Here is a 14,381-nt window from a genome sequence, read left to right on the forward strand (position 1 = left end):
AAAGGAGGCCCTCCCATTGGTCGGTAGTGGGAGCTTCCAGTCAAATCATTGTCAATGGGGTTTACCGTTGTTCACACCCTCTGCCAGCAGAGAACCCACAGTGGGGAGCCCGCTGTCGATGGGACTGGAAGATCCCAGCCACAGACTCTACATCTTCTTGTAATTCTGTTCTCAGGCTATAGTGAGGGAGTCAAGTACTCTGGAAATAATTGTAAGGTTTCTCTCACCCAGTATGGATATTCGGGCAGCCTGACTCTCCCGCCGTCCCACTATATTCACTGCTACACAGATGTACACTCCCGAATCACTCCAGTGAGTGTGGGAAATGATGAGTTTGTCAACAGTGATCTGCAGGAAAAGATAAAACACCGTTCTGAAACAAAATCCAAATGGACAAAGGCTTTCTAAATGATGCTCCCTTGCTAAACAGATTGAGCACAAATTTGTTTTTTAAAAAGTCAGAGCTTACTACATTACACTTAGGCAATAGTGGAACAGTCAATTTATTCAGCAGTTCAAGTTGCTTTAGCTGAAACTCTTAGAATGTGAGTCAGGATATCACCTTTCACTGTTTGGAGTCTAATTGTGTACTTGGTATTTTTGAGAAGATGGTGATCATTGTGACAAATCTTTCTCACAGTCTTAATATGCATTTAACAAGTCAAGAGTCAGACTTTTACCCAATATGTGAAAAAATGGATGTTCATTGTTGTGAACAAAAAGATTAAGAGCATAAGTAGACCATACAGCCTGTTGCACCTGCTCCACCATTCAATAATTGAATTTCCGATCACCATTGTTAGAATCCATTATTTAGGAAGTTATACCAGGATACGTAGAAAATCATGATTTTATCAGGCAAAGTCAACATGGCTTTGTGAAAGGGAAATTGTGTCTAACTAATTTATTAGAGTTGTTTGAGGAAGTTACAAGGCAGGTAGATAAAGGAGAACCTTAGATGTGGTGCATTTTGGATTTCCAGAAAGCATTTGATAAAGTGCCACATCAAAGCTTACTACACAAGATAAGATGACATGGTGTATGGGGTAACATAGATAAAGAACTGGTTAGCTAACAGGAAGCTAGGGGAGATGGTGGTGCAGTGTTAATTTCAGCAGACTAATATCTAGTGGACCCAGGGTAATGCTACGGAAACCAGGGTTCATATCCCACCATAGCAGTTGATGAAATTTGAACTCAATAAACAAATCTGGAATTAAAAGTCTAACCACTGTTGCAAAATCCCAACTAGTACACTAATAGTTCCCTTTAGGGAAATCTGCCATTCTTACCTGGCCTGGCCTACATGTGACTATAGGCCTACAGCAGTGTGATTGACTATTAAATGCCCTCTGAACAAGGGTAATTAGGGATGGGCAATAAATGCAGGCCTAGCCAGTGATGCTCAGATCCCATGAGCAAATAAAAAAAAGAAACAGAGAGTAGGGATAAATGGGCCTTTTTCATATTGGCAAGCTGAAGTTAATGGAATGCTATGGGAATCAGTGCTGGGCCTCAACTATTTACAATCTACATCAATGACTTTGATAAAGGAGACAAGAAGTCTCTCAAAAGTTCATTAGTCTGTGTAGTTATTAGTGCATTTGTTAGTCTATGGAGTTCTCCTACCCAGAAAGCAGAGGGGGCTGGGTCAGTTAATTTATTCGAGGCAGAGTTCAGCAGATTTCTGATAGACAAGGGAGTCAAGAGTTATGAGGAGAAGACAGCAAAGCAGAGTTGCGACACATCCCGATGAGCCATGATCTTATTAAATGGCGGAACAGGTTTGATGGGCCAAATGGCCTCCTCCTGCTCCTACGTCCCATGTTCCTATATTCCTAATATGATCATGCCCGACCTTCAACTTCAAGTTACCAAGTGCTCCCCATATCCCTTGATTTCCTGAGAGACCAAAAGTCTGTCTACCTCAACATGAAATATATTCAACGATGGAGCATCCTCAACCTTCTGAAATAGAGAATTCCAAAGATTCACAACCCGTTGAGTGAATTAATTTCTCCTTAACTCAGTACTAAATGATTGCCCCCTTATCCTGAGAATTTGCCCCCATGTTACGAGATTCCCCTGTCAGCGGAAACAATCTCTCGGTACCTACCCTAACAAGCCCCTTCAGAATCTTGGGTATTTTAAAGAGATCACCTCTAATTTTTCTAAATCCCAAAGAATATAAATACAATTCTCTCATCACAGGACAACATCCTTATACCAGGGACCAATCTCAAGAGCCTTCACTGTACAACCTCCAATCAAGTATATCCTTCCCGCCACACAGTATCTCACACCTGAATCTTTAACACGATTTCTTTATTTCTATACTCCAGTCCTTTTGCAACAAAGGCCGACATGCCTTTTACCTTCCTAATGACTTTCTGTGCTTGAATGCTAACTTTCTGTGTTCCTTGTATGAGTATACCCAAATTCCCTGAACATTAACATTTATAAACATCACACCTTGAAAAAAAATGCTGCTTTTCCATTCGTACTGACCTCACACTTCCCACGTTAAAGTCCAGCCGCCGCCTTGTTTCCCACTCGCCTAACCTACCTCTATCTCTTTACAGCATCTTTGTGTCCTCCTCATAGCTTATATTTCTACCTAGCAGTCGCCAGGTAGAGAACGTGAGCATTGCTGAAAAGAGAAACATTGTGCCAAAGCTTTTCATCTTGCACTCATCAGGACAAACGCAAGAATGCCAAATTTCAAAAAGATCACAAAAATCTATACTACAGGTGATAATAGTGCTGATTGGAGAATCGTCTTTGATTAGCCGAGGCAATGGCATGGAAAAAGCTGCAGGAACTACCAGCTCCCTATACTGTTGGGTAATCCCAAAAAAGACACAAGGCTTGAAAATAATCCTTTGTTTGCAGAGAACAGCAGCCGGATCCTCTGTTCCATTTTAATAATGTATTTCTTTTCCAATTAAGGGGCAGTTTAGCATGGCCAATCCACCTAACCTGTACATAGATTCATTGAATAATAGAATTTACAGTGCAGAAAGAGGCCATTCAGCCCATCGAGTCTGCATCGGCTCTTGGAAAGAGCACCCTACTTAAGCCCACACCTGCACCCTATCCCCGTAACCCAGCAACCTCATCCAACCTAAGGGCAATTTAGCATGGCCAATCCACCTAACCTGCACATCTTTGGACTGTGGGAGGAAACCGGAGCACCCGGAGGAAACCCACGCAGGCACGGTGAGAACGTGCAGACTCCGAACAGACAGTGACCTAAGCGGGAATCGAACCTGGGACCCTGGCGCTGTAAAGCAATAGTGCGAACCACGATGCTACCGTGCTGCCCCACATCTTTGGATTGTGGGGGGACTGGTTTAGCAGAAAGCTAAATAGCTGGCTTTTAAAGCAGACCAAGGCAGGCCAGCAGCACAGTTCAATTCCCATGCCGGCCTCCCCGAACAGGCGCCGGAATGTGGCGACTAGGGGCGTTTCACAGTAACTTCATTTGAAGCCTACTTGTGACAATAAGCGATTTTTATTTCATTTCATTTCATTTCAACCCTCGCAGACACCGGGAAAATGTGCAAACTCCACACAGATAGTGACCCGGGGCCGGGATCAGACCCGGGTCCTCAGCACCACAGGCAGCAGTACTAACCACTGCACCACCGTGCCACCCCGGATTCTCCATTCCTAATGTTGCTGACAGCAAGTATAAATGAACCGCCTAGGGCAGTACTTTGGCACAGTGGTTAACATTGTTGTCTGATGGCACCAAGGTCCCATGCTCGATCCCAGCTCTGGGTTACTGTCCGTGTGGAGTTTGCACATTCTCCCCATGTTTGCGTGGGTGGACTAATCACACTAAATTACCCCTTAATTGGAAAAAATGAATTGGGTACTCTAAATTTATTTTAAAAATATATATATATATAAATGAGCCGCATTTGAAGTCAATTGATTTTCTTAAATTGGTTGTCATTGTCGCTATCAGCGCACTTGGGATTGTCCAACAAGTGCTTCCTAATCACAGAATCACATCTAACAGTAGACAGGTTGTTCTGGGTTCTGCAAGCACAGGCTGTTACATCCTGTGCTTTGCAAATTTCCCTGGTTTAGGTAAGTCAGAATGTCACTCAATGGAGACATTTCCACCCCATGCCAAGCAAGGGAAACTCTCAGCTGGCCTCCTCAGTTAGTTTAGAGAATCTTAAGCATCACGATAGGTTCCCATACACACTAGGTGACCGACTGACCAATATTTCTTCAAACAAAACCTTACTGCTGTTTGCAGCTGGAACAGACCAGGTTAGAAACAAGTGATGGGCTCACTCTGTAATGCTCGTCCTTTTCGTTTAGAGGAGCCCCATCCTTCTTCCACGTGACAGTTGGCTCTGGATGGCCGCGAGGTGGCAAGCATTCCATTTCTGCCTGTTCGCCCAATGCCACAACCATGTTGCTTGGCTGCTGTCTGAACTCCTCCCGTAGGGCTGAAAAGAAACAAGATTATGAGAATAAGTGTACTTAATATCCAGGTGCACCTGGTAAAATGCTTCTGAGGGAAAAACCATACACATGATTGTGCTAAACAATGATGTCCGGTGACCACAACTTTCCAATGACAGAAATCTAAACTAACCATTGAAATGGTTCCTTAAGTCACAGCCATGACAAGAAAGGACCAATTATATTTTTCAGTGCTTCAATTCTTGGACAGCACAGCACACTCATGAGGCATAATTGTAACCAACAACCCCCACCCACTCTCCCCCCACTCACTGCAACTCTGCCACGGGCTTCATCCCTCCCCTCCCACCCCACCCCCCCCCCCAACCCTCCCTCAGCACTCTCTCGTCCTTTGTTCCACACTCACACATAGTGACTGTTCCTGTGGGTGACTCCCCACCTCTGCCACTCTCTGATTTTCAACTCTTGCTCACCGGGAGTAACATGATTCCAGCCAGCTTCAGGTGGCAGTTAGCATCCTGACCTGCAAATGAGGCCCAAGGGTCTTTGAAGGCCGTGGTCTCAACTGAGTCAATTCACAGAGGAATACCTTTCTGCCCTGTACCATGTACAGCCCAGATGAAACCTGTGTTGAAATTGAATCTCTGAAGCTTGTGCACTTGACTTCCCTCCAGAATTTGGCTTGAGATCGAGGTTAACTCTTCAAGTTATACTGGGAGAATGCTGCCTTTGCAGGCGTATCGTCCTCCTGATATTCAACTGAGGCCTACCCTCAGGTGATTCAAGGTCATGCTGGTTAAATAACCTTCCACGCTGTTGGTGATTGAAAAGGAAATTCCTCTGGTGTTTTCCCCAACATTCCTCCCCTTCCCTCTCAGGTGGATGTAAAATATCCCAAAGCACTATTGCAAGGAAGAGCTGTACCATGGATAGTAGGTTTGCCATTGCGTCATCACAGCAGGACCTTAAATTGACCCTGTAGCCTCGGGAGCCCACCCACCATCCTTAATTGGACAGCAAGTGTGCCCTTTGTCCATTAATTGACCAATCGTACAAATATTGTTTTATCAGAACAATTCCCAACACAACACGGGTCGTAATCTTCCTTTCATTCTGACATTGGGATCCTGATCCCAAACTGAAAATCCATCCCCAAGTCAAGATTTCACCAACCCTCGAGCGACACATATTCTGGAAACTTCCGGACGACTTCACCTTAAAAAAACAGTAACTGCGGTGTTGCTCTACTCTTCAGAAGAGGTTGCTTGATCATGGGCAGCCTGCTCGGGTTCCCTCTGGTCTGAATGAGGGATGGTGGGGAGGGAGACGATTCAAGCCAGGCAGAGCAGCAGAGCGGCTGCAGGTGGGAGGAACAGGAGACCAAGGTTGTCGGTACAGGAAAGCTCTCCTCACCTGGACATGCTCCACCCAGATCTGCAGTGGCACAGAGAACATATTCCCCTCTCTTTGATCCCTGAGCTATCAAGGAATGGCCCGCTGCATGCCAGCCAGTGCCCTCTACACCTTCAGTGGAAATGGGCGTGAAGATCGATGAAAATCATATCCAATCAGCCTCTGCGCTAAAGCTACAGATTTCAGATTCAACACCTCCAGGCAAAATCAACATCAGCAATTGGGACCAAAACTGTGTGCTAAATTCAGACTTCAAAATAACAGGCTACTCTTATTTTCACATTTTTGCCAAAATAAGGCCCTTTTTCTTTCATTTCTCAGTTAAAGTGCAATGAGTGCGAGAAGCCAGCAGAGGGATTCTCAGTCCTGACAAATAGAACAGATGATACCTCACCAGCAGTTTTGATACAATGTAAATACCTCCATTGCTGATTACACTGGGATTCACTGGAAATTATACCCCTATTTACATTTTCAAACAGGAAACATGTCTGTGAAGTGATCCAGAGTTTCCAGTGTTGGTTGGATTCGGATGTTGGTGCCAATAAGCGAATAACTGCAGTGCAGGACCAGATGGCAGCCCGGCAGTAAGATGCAAAAATCATGGTTCTTTCCCTATGCTCTCACCAGCAGTCAACCCCATCATTTACTGTTTGTGGAGCCTCGCTGTGTGCAAATTGGCCCGAGGTTCCTCTTCAAAACAGTTGGCTACATTTCAAAAGTAATTCCCTGGATGGAATTGAATGCCCTTTCCTGTGGCGGGTTTGGTGGCAGGGGCCCATTTAATCGGGTGGGGGAGATAGAAGGTGGGGTCTCTTCCACCTACACATCCCCACTCGGGTTACGTCGATGGCTGGAATGTTCTTGGACAGCTTCTGCCCCATCGTCAATTCATTCATTCAAACTTTAATGTGGCAAGAGGTGGTACAGTTGGCTTGCCCTGCAACCTACATCCCAGTCACTTGCCCACTGCCCCATTCATATTTGGATTCAATAAACTTTAATGCTACTTAAATGGAGAAAGACTGCAGAAAACTGCAGCACAGAGGGATTTGGGGATAAATCACAAAAAGCAAGTTCAGCAAGTATTTCAAAGGGAATGGGGCGGGATTCTCTGACCCCCCGCCGGGTCGGAGAATCGCGGGGGGGCGGCATGAATCCCTCCCATGCTGGCTGCCAAATTCTCTGGCGCCGGAGATTTGGCGGGGGCAGGAATCGCGCCTCGCCGGTCGGCGGCCGCTAGCAGTGGCCCCCCCCCGGGCGATTCTCCAGCCCGCGATGGGTCGAGTGGCCGCCCGTTTTTTTTGCCGGTCCCGCCGGCGTAAATTAGAGTAGGTCCTTACCAGCGGGACGTGGCGGCGCGGGTGGCCTCTGGGGTTCTCGGGGGGGCACGGGGGGATCTGGCCCCAGGAGGTGCTCCCACGGTGGCCTGACTCGCGATCGGGGCCCACCGATCCGCGGGCGGGCCTGTGCCGTGGGGGCACTCTATTCTTCCGCACCGGTGGGTGTAGCGGTCCGCGATGGCCGGTGCAGAGACAAAGCCCTCTGCGCATGCGCTGGGATGACACCAGCACACGCTGGCGCTCCCTCGCATGCGCCAACTCGCGCCGGCTGGCAGAGGCCCATCGGAGCCGGTTGGCGTGGCACCAAGCCCCTTTAACCGCTGGCCAAGCGGCGCAAACCACTCCGGGGCCGGTCTAGCCCCTGTAGCCCCGGGAGCCCACCCACCAGAGGATTCCGCACCTTTGGGGCTGCCCGACGCCGGAGTGGTTCACGCCACTCCTTCCCGCCCGAGTTGCCCGCCCCACCGATTATGGCAGAATCCCGCCCAGGGAGTATAAAAATAGGGAAATCCTGCGAAAAATATGCACAACACTAGTTAGACCAGACCTGGAATACTGTGAACAATTTTGGTTCCCTTATCTAAGTTAAGATATATTGGCATTGCAGTCCAGAGAATGTTCACTAGGTTGATCCCGGGAATGGAGGAAGTTTCTTAAGTTTTTGGATGCAAAGCATAAAAACCATTACAAAATATACAACGTACGTGCAGAAAGTCACCATGATGCTATTGAATTTAATTGCAGAGTCGCACAATATCCTTTTGAGGTGTTAAGTAGATTGGGCCTGCACTCATTGGAGTTTAGGAGAATGAGAGGTGATCTTATTGAGACATATAGGATTCTCAGAGGGCTTGACAGGGGAGATGCTGAGAGGTTGTTCCCCTTTGTGGGAGAGTCTAGGACCAGAGGGCATAATCTCAGAGTAACGGTCACCCATTTTTTTTATAAATGTTTTTTATTGGGTTTTTGAATAAAGTATATTTACCGTTATGTACACAAAATAGAATACATATATATATATTTTTATACACAGAAAAGGGAACACGCACAAAAAACAAAACAAACAACAACAAAAAAAAGTTAGGATAAAATAACTGGTAGGGTATTATGTGCTAGCTCAACAACAGCAGCTCTGTACAATTGGCAGTATTGTTTTTAGCACATAAGTAGGCATCTGTTTGTGGGTGGGGGGGAAACTGGGGGGGTACATATACATTTGTGCACCGGGGAAACAAATACAGAACAATTACAGGGGGCAATACGCGAATGGGTCTGGTGTTGGTGTTGTCACTTGCTTCTCCCGGACGGTTTTCGCTGCCGTTGTCGTCTCGCGATCACCTCCGCTTCAGCCGTTCGTCCCGTCTTTCGCCCGGATTTTCCTCGTTCTCTGGTCCTGTAGATGCCAAGTTTGTTATTGTTTCCCGTGCCCTCCTTCCGGCTGTCATTCCCTTGCCTCCCCCCACCTCACTGGTTTCCCTCTATTGTTCCCCGTCTCCTCCCTCTTCCACCCCCTCCCCCACCCTCCCCTTCTCCTGTGGTTCGCTTTTCTTTTCTCTTAGGTTTAGCTGCTATCCCCGCCCCCCCTCCCGCCTCGGCTACTTTCCCCTGATTCTTGGCTACCTGGCTATTCTTCTGCTTGTTCGTTGGCCACAAATAGGTCCTGAAACAATTCCATACGTTCTGTGGAAGCCGTCGTCTGACCCCCGGATGGCGAATTTGATTTTCTCCATTTGGAGAGATTCCGAGAGGTCGGACAGCCAGTCTGCAGCTTTGGGTGGTGCTGCTGACCGCCAGCCGAACAGGATTCTACGGCGGGTGATCAGGGAGGCAAAGGCAAGGGTGTCCGTCCTCCTCCCCAGGAATAGATCTGGCTGGTCTTATACCCCGAAGACCGCCACTTTCGGGCATGCTCCACCCTCATCCCCACCACTTTGGACATTGCCTCGAAGAAGGCTGTCCAGTACCCTGCAAGCCTGGGGCAAGACCAGAACATGTGGGCGTGGTTGGCTGGACCTCCTCGGCACTGTTCACATCTATCCTCCACCTCCTGGAAGAACCTACTCATACGAGTTCTTGTTAAGTGGGCTCTATGTACCACTTTTAGTTGCGTCAGGCTGAGCCTTGCGCAGGTGGAGGTGGAGTTGACCCTATGCAGTGCTTCGCTCCAGAGTCCCCACCCTATTTCAATCCCCAGGTCCTCTTCCCATTTCTTTCTTGATGCGTCCAGTACGGTGTCGGCCCTTCCTACCAGTCAGTCATACATGTCGCTACAGTTCCCTTTATCTAAGATGCTTGCGTCCAGTAACTCTTCCAGTAATGTCTGTTGTGGCGGTTGTGGGTAAGTCCTTGTCTCCTTTTGTAGGAAGTTTTTGAGTTGCAGGTACCTTAGCTTGTTCCCCCTGGCTAGCTGGAATTTCTCTGTCAGTTCAACCATTGTTGCGACCCTGCCGTCCGTGTATAGGTCCCTGACTGTCAGTGTCCCTCCGTCCTGTCCCCACCTTATGAAGGTGGCGTCAGTCAGTGCTGGTGTGAACCTATGGTTGTTGCAGATGGGAGCTTTGTCCGACATTTTGGTCAGGCCAAATTGCTGGCGTAGTTGGTTCCAGTACTGGAAGTTAGCAATCACCACCGGGCTGCTGGAGTGTTTTATGGGTGGGGATGGGAGTGCCACCGTGGCGAAGGCCCGGAGGGAGGTCCCCTTGCAGGAGGCCTCTTCCACGCACACCCACTCGGCTTCTGGCTGCTTGATCCATCCCCTTATTCGCTCGGCCGTCACCGCCCAGTGGTAGAATTGTAGGTTTGGAAGGGCTAGCTCCCCCCCCCCCCCCCCCCTGGATTTTGTTTTTTGTAGGACCTTTTTTGGGATCCTAGCATTCTTTCCCCCCCCCCCCCCCCCCCCCCCCCCCCACCACCACCACCACCATATGAACGCCATGATTACTTTGTCCAGTGCTTTGAAAAAGGCCTTGTGGATGTAGATCGGGATGGATCTAAGTAGGAAGAGCCTGGGCAGCACATTCATTTTGATCGTCTGGACTCTCCCCGTGTGTTCCATCTTTGAAGGTCCTTTTTTACTTCCTCTGTCAGACTGGTGAGGTTCCATTTGTGGATCTCTTTCCAGTCGTGGGCTATTTGGATCCCCAGGTAGCGGAATTTGTGTTGGGCTTGTTTAAGCGGCTGTCCCGTTAGTGCTGCCCCACCTACTTGTGGGTGTACCGGGAAGATCTTGCTTTTGCTCATGTTGAGTTTGTAGCCCGGGAAGGCGTCAAACTCTTTCAGGAGCGCGATGATTCCGTCCATGCTGCTTTGTGTGTCTGAAATGTAGAGGAGCATGTCATCTGCATAGAACGGTCACCCATTTAAAATAGAGTTGAGGAGACATTTTCTTTCTCAGAGATAGTGAATCTGTGGAATTCTTGACTGCTGTGAGCAGTTGAAGTTGGGTTGTTAAGTATGTTCAAAGCTGAGATAGACAGGTTTCTAATCAGAAAGGGATCAAGGGTGATGGGGTTAAGGCTGGAAAGAGGAGTTGAGGATTATGTCAGATCAGTCATGATCTCAAAGAACAGCAAAGCAGACTTGATGGGCCAAATGGCCCTCTTTTGCTCTTAGGTCTTATGGTCCGATGGTCCTCCTCACCTGTGGCCGCCAGGAGACAGGAGGCTCAGGTGGAGCAATTTCTACTGAATTCAACAGGGTTGGTGATCAATTAAAGAGAACCATGAGAGGGGGAGAGAGAGTTGCAACAAACTTATCAGTGCCATTCTTTCTTCAACCATGCTGATCAGTGGGCATGTTGAAGCAGGAACTGGGGCAAGGCAGGGTTGGGCACAGATTATGTCAATATAAGCAAGCACTCCTACGATATTTTCAAAGGCTAACCACATTGTTACAGAGTGAGCCAGAACCAGCATTGGATCCCTTCCAGGATTCTACTGCCAGGAGGTGAAAGCCGCCTCAGCCCCAGAGGTACCATTCTGAATATACAGCAGCCAAAATGTACTGGAAGAAAATGCTGGCATTCACATGGCACAGGGGATTGATGTGCCTGGGGAGCGTGTTGTGATTCACCTGTCATGATTTCATCGAGGCCCACATCATGGCAGTTGTAAATTTTTGGTAGCTGAAGGCAGATATGTAGAGGGCATTGGGAGAATCAAGAGGTATCTTGGGTGAGAATTTCCTCAATGGCTCTTGCTGCCAATATTTAGTTTAATTATTGCCCCAATGAAGTAATACCCTTCTTCCATTCAAGCCGTTGAAACAAAGCCTCGTTGCAGGGCAAAATTGAGAAGCATGCAATAACAATCCATGGAGCCCCTGGCAGGCTACACTGCAGGTACCTCCAGAGCATTCCAGCCGCAACATGCCAACACTGATCTCAGTGTGGCACATGTTGGATGTTATAACTGTGCACAAATGGTGCTTTTCAATACTGCATACACAGCATGACCAATGGCACCAGGAAATAGCTTTGAATGCCCAGGAGCAACTTGGCTATATCTTTGTAGCTTCATATAGTGGTTTGGCCATAGACTGCCTTAAAGTAAGGACATTTGTATTAGTTGCCTTGGAGGTGAGCATTACTTTGCATAATTCAGTGCTGATGGTCACAAACAAACATCACGGGCGGGATTTTCCGGTCCCCCAGCCGCGTGTTTCTCGCCATTCGCTGGTGCCGGGATTCTCTCTTCCCACCACTTGTCAATAGGTTTTCCCATTGAAGCCCCCCCCCCACCCCCACCCCATGCCATTGGGAAACCCACGTGCAGGGATGCGCTGTCAGCAGGAAAAGAGAATCTCAATGGCAGGAGAATTCTGGCCTACATTGGAAGAACAAAATAAACACTCTGAGCGCAATTCAGCAATCGCGTTGCGCCGGGCGCGCCGGGTAAATCCTGCAAGAGCCCCAAATTGCGCTCCACGCTGGGCAACGGGCCAAATGCGACTCCCACAACAGGCTCTACTCAGCGCATTCTGGATCACAGCCTCACTGGGCGAGATCCAGATCTGCATATTTAAATGAGCCATTAGGATGCAGACCTCGCCAGGGTGCCATTGAGCACTGGTTTCCACAAACATGGACCAGGCGTAACAGCACCTCGGTGGGTTTCAGAGGCCTTTAGGAACCCCTGGAGCGCCGGGGACAGTGCAGGGTTGTACCCTGCCACTCCCCCTGGCACTTGGATACGTTGGCATTGCCAGCCTGGCACCCTGGAAGTACCACCCTGGTACTGCCAGGATGCGCAGCTGCCAGGTTGGCACTGCTAGGGGCCGGGCCCGGGGGACTTGCCCATTGGAGAGGGTTACCAGGGGCCTGAACAATGTTGTGGGGGAGAAGGGGGTCAATAAAGTGAGGAGGGGGCCAGCACAGTGGCAATGTGTTCAGCACCGCTGCCTCACGGCGCTGAGGACCCGGGTTCGATCCCGGCCCTGGGTAACTGTCCATCTGCAGTTTGCATATTCTCTCCATGTCTGCCAGGGTTTAACCCCCACAACCCAAAGATGTGCAGGTTAGGTGAATTGGCCACTCTAAATTGCCCCTTAATTGGGAAAAAAATAATTGAGTAGTCTAAAAATAAATAAATAAACAAAGTGGGGAGGGCTTGAAAGGGGTGGGGGTGTTGGGTTGCTGTTCAAAATGGCGCCTCAATCTTTGAACAGCCATTCCTGCTAGCAAAATCAGTTCGGCGGCAGGAAATTGACTGAAGTGTGGCCTCAGCGGGGAGTAACTCCCCCAGCCGAAAAAGGGCAAAGTGCCGATGAGTAACGGGGTAATTCGTGGCCCTGCAGCTGCCGAGAAACACCCCACCAAACGCACCCAAAAGCGGACTTTAACTTATGCTTTTAGGTAGTGGCATTGTTTAATGAAATAGATGGGGACACGGCCCAGGGTACAATCTATAATGCGTATTCTGTTGGACATTCTACTGCTCTATAAAATTACATAACTCCATAAATTGTCCCTAGAGAAGGCAATATGATTGCTTGCTCAAGCAAACAACATTTTGGTCACCTTCTCCCACCTTCACATGGTCCTTCACCAATATTTCCCTTCCCTTTCTTGACTTCTCTCTCTTCTGGGGATGGACTGTTCAAAAATAATCATTAGAAGCCCACTGATTCCCACAATTACCTTGACTACACCTCACTCTGCTTCTTATAAGGACTCCATTCCATTCTTCCAATTTTTCCGTCTCTGGCACATCTGTTGTGTTGATTTTTCTTTATATATTTGCTCATGGTTTGCAGATGGCACTGGCGAGGATAGCATTTATTGCCCATTCCTAATTTCCCTTGAGAAAGTGATGGGGAGCCACCTTCTTGAGCTGCGGCAGTCCGTGTGGTGCAGGAACATCCACAATGCTGTTAAGGACGGAGTTCCAGGATTTTGACCCAACAACAGTGAAGGAATAGTAATATATTTCCAGGTAAGGAATAATAATCTTAAAGGCTTCTAAACACTGTTGAATACAAGCCTAACCTCTCTAAACTTTCCACATAAGACAATCTGCCCATTCGTGGTATTATTCGTGGACCTTTACATGGTCCATGTCCCATCCATGGCGAACTTGCGGAGGACAGGGCAGAAGAATCCAGCCCATTGTCTTTAACTTTTCTGGTTTACCAGGGTGAGGGGACCCTCGCCATGGAATTTCTCTTTCTCAAGTGTCTATACTGTGTATTCTGAAATGTTCTTTAAATGTCTGCCTCTGAACTTCTATTGATCCATCCCTTAAGAACATTTGCCAACTCAAATAAGCTAGCTCCACTTTCAATCCCTCATAATTGCCTTTATTTAAGTTTAAAATACTAGCCTTGGATGCACGCTTCTCTCCCTCAAACTAATGTAAAACTCAATCATGTTATGATCGCTGCTACCTAGAAGTGCCTTCACCATGAATTTATCAATTAGTCCAATCTCATTTCACAATACCAGGTCTTGTATAGCCTGCCCTCTGCTTGGCTCCAGAATGTGCTGTTTGAAGAAACTATCCTGAAAACATTCGTAAACTTTTCATCTCTGCTACCTCTACTCATCTAATTTTTCCAATCTATGTGTAGATTAAAATCCCCCCAAGATTATTGCTTCACCTTTCTGACCAGCTCTCATTATCTCTTCTCTGTCCTACAATGTAGCTACATTTGAGGAGGGCCTTTACACCACTCCCACAACTG

At 47.9% G+C, this 14,381-nt stretch overlaps 1 protein-coding gene across 4 annotated transcripts in view; it reads right to left on the reverse strand.

Moving 5' to 3' along the window:
• Positions 1-14,381, reverse strand: part of robo4 (roundabout, axon guidance receptor, homolog 4 (Drosophila)) — a 193,072-nt gene that overhangs the window by 89,510 nt on the left and 89,181 nt on the right. For all 4 annotated transcript variants that reach the window (XM_072486727.1, XM_072486724.1, XM_072486725.1 and 1 more), the window contains exons 3-4: positions 4,312-4,469; positions 228-348 (exon numbers count right to left, since the gene is read on the reverse strand). In XM_072486727.1, coding sequence (XP_072342828.1) covers positions 228-348; positions 4,312-4,469 — 279 coding nt within the window. The remainder of the gene's footprint in view (positions 1-227; positions 349-4,311; positions 4,470-14,381) is intronic.

Source organism: Scyliorhinus torazame, chromosome 21 (genome assembly GCF_047496885.1).
Source record: "Scyliorhinus torazame isolate Kashiwa2021f chromosome 21, sScyTor2.1, whole genome shotgun sequence".
Classification (NCBI taxonomy): Eukaryota; Metazoa; Chordata; class Chondrichthyes; order Carcharhiniformes; family Scyliorhinidae; genus Scyliorhinus; species Scyliorhinus torazame.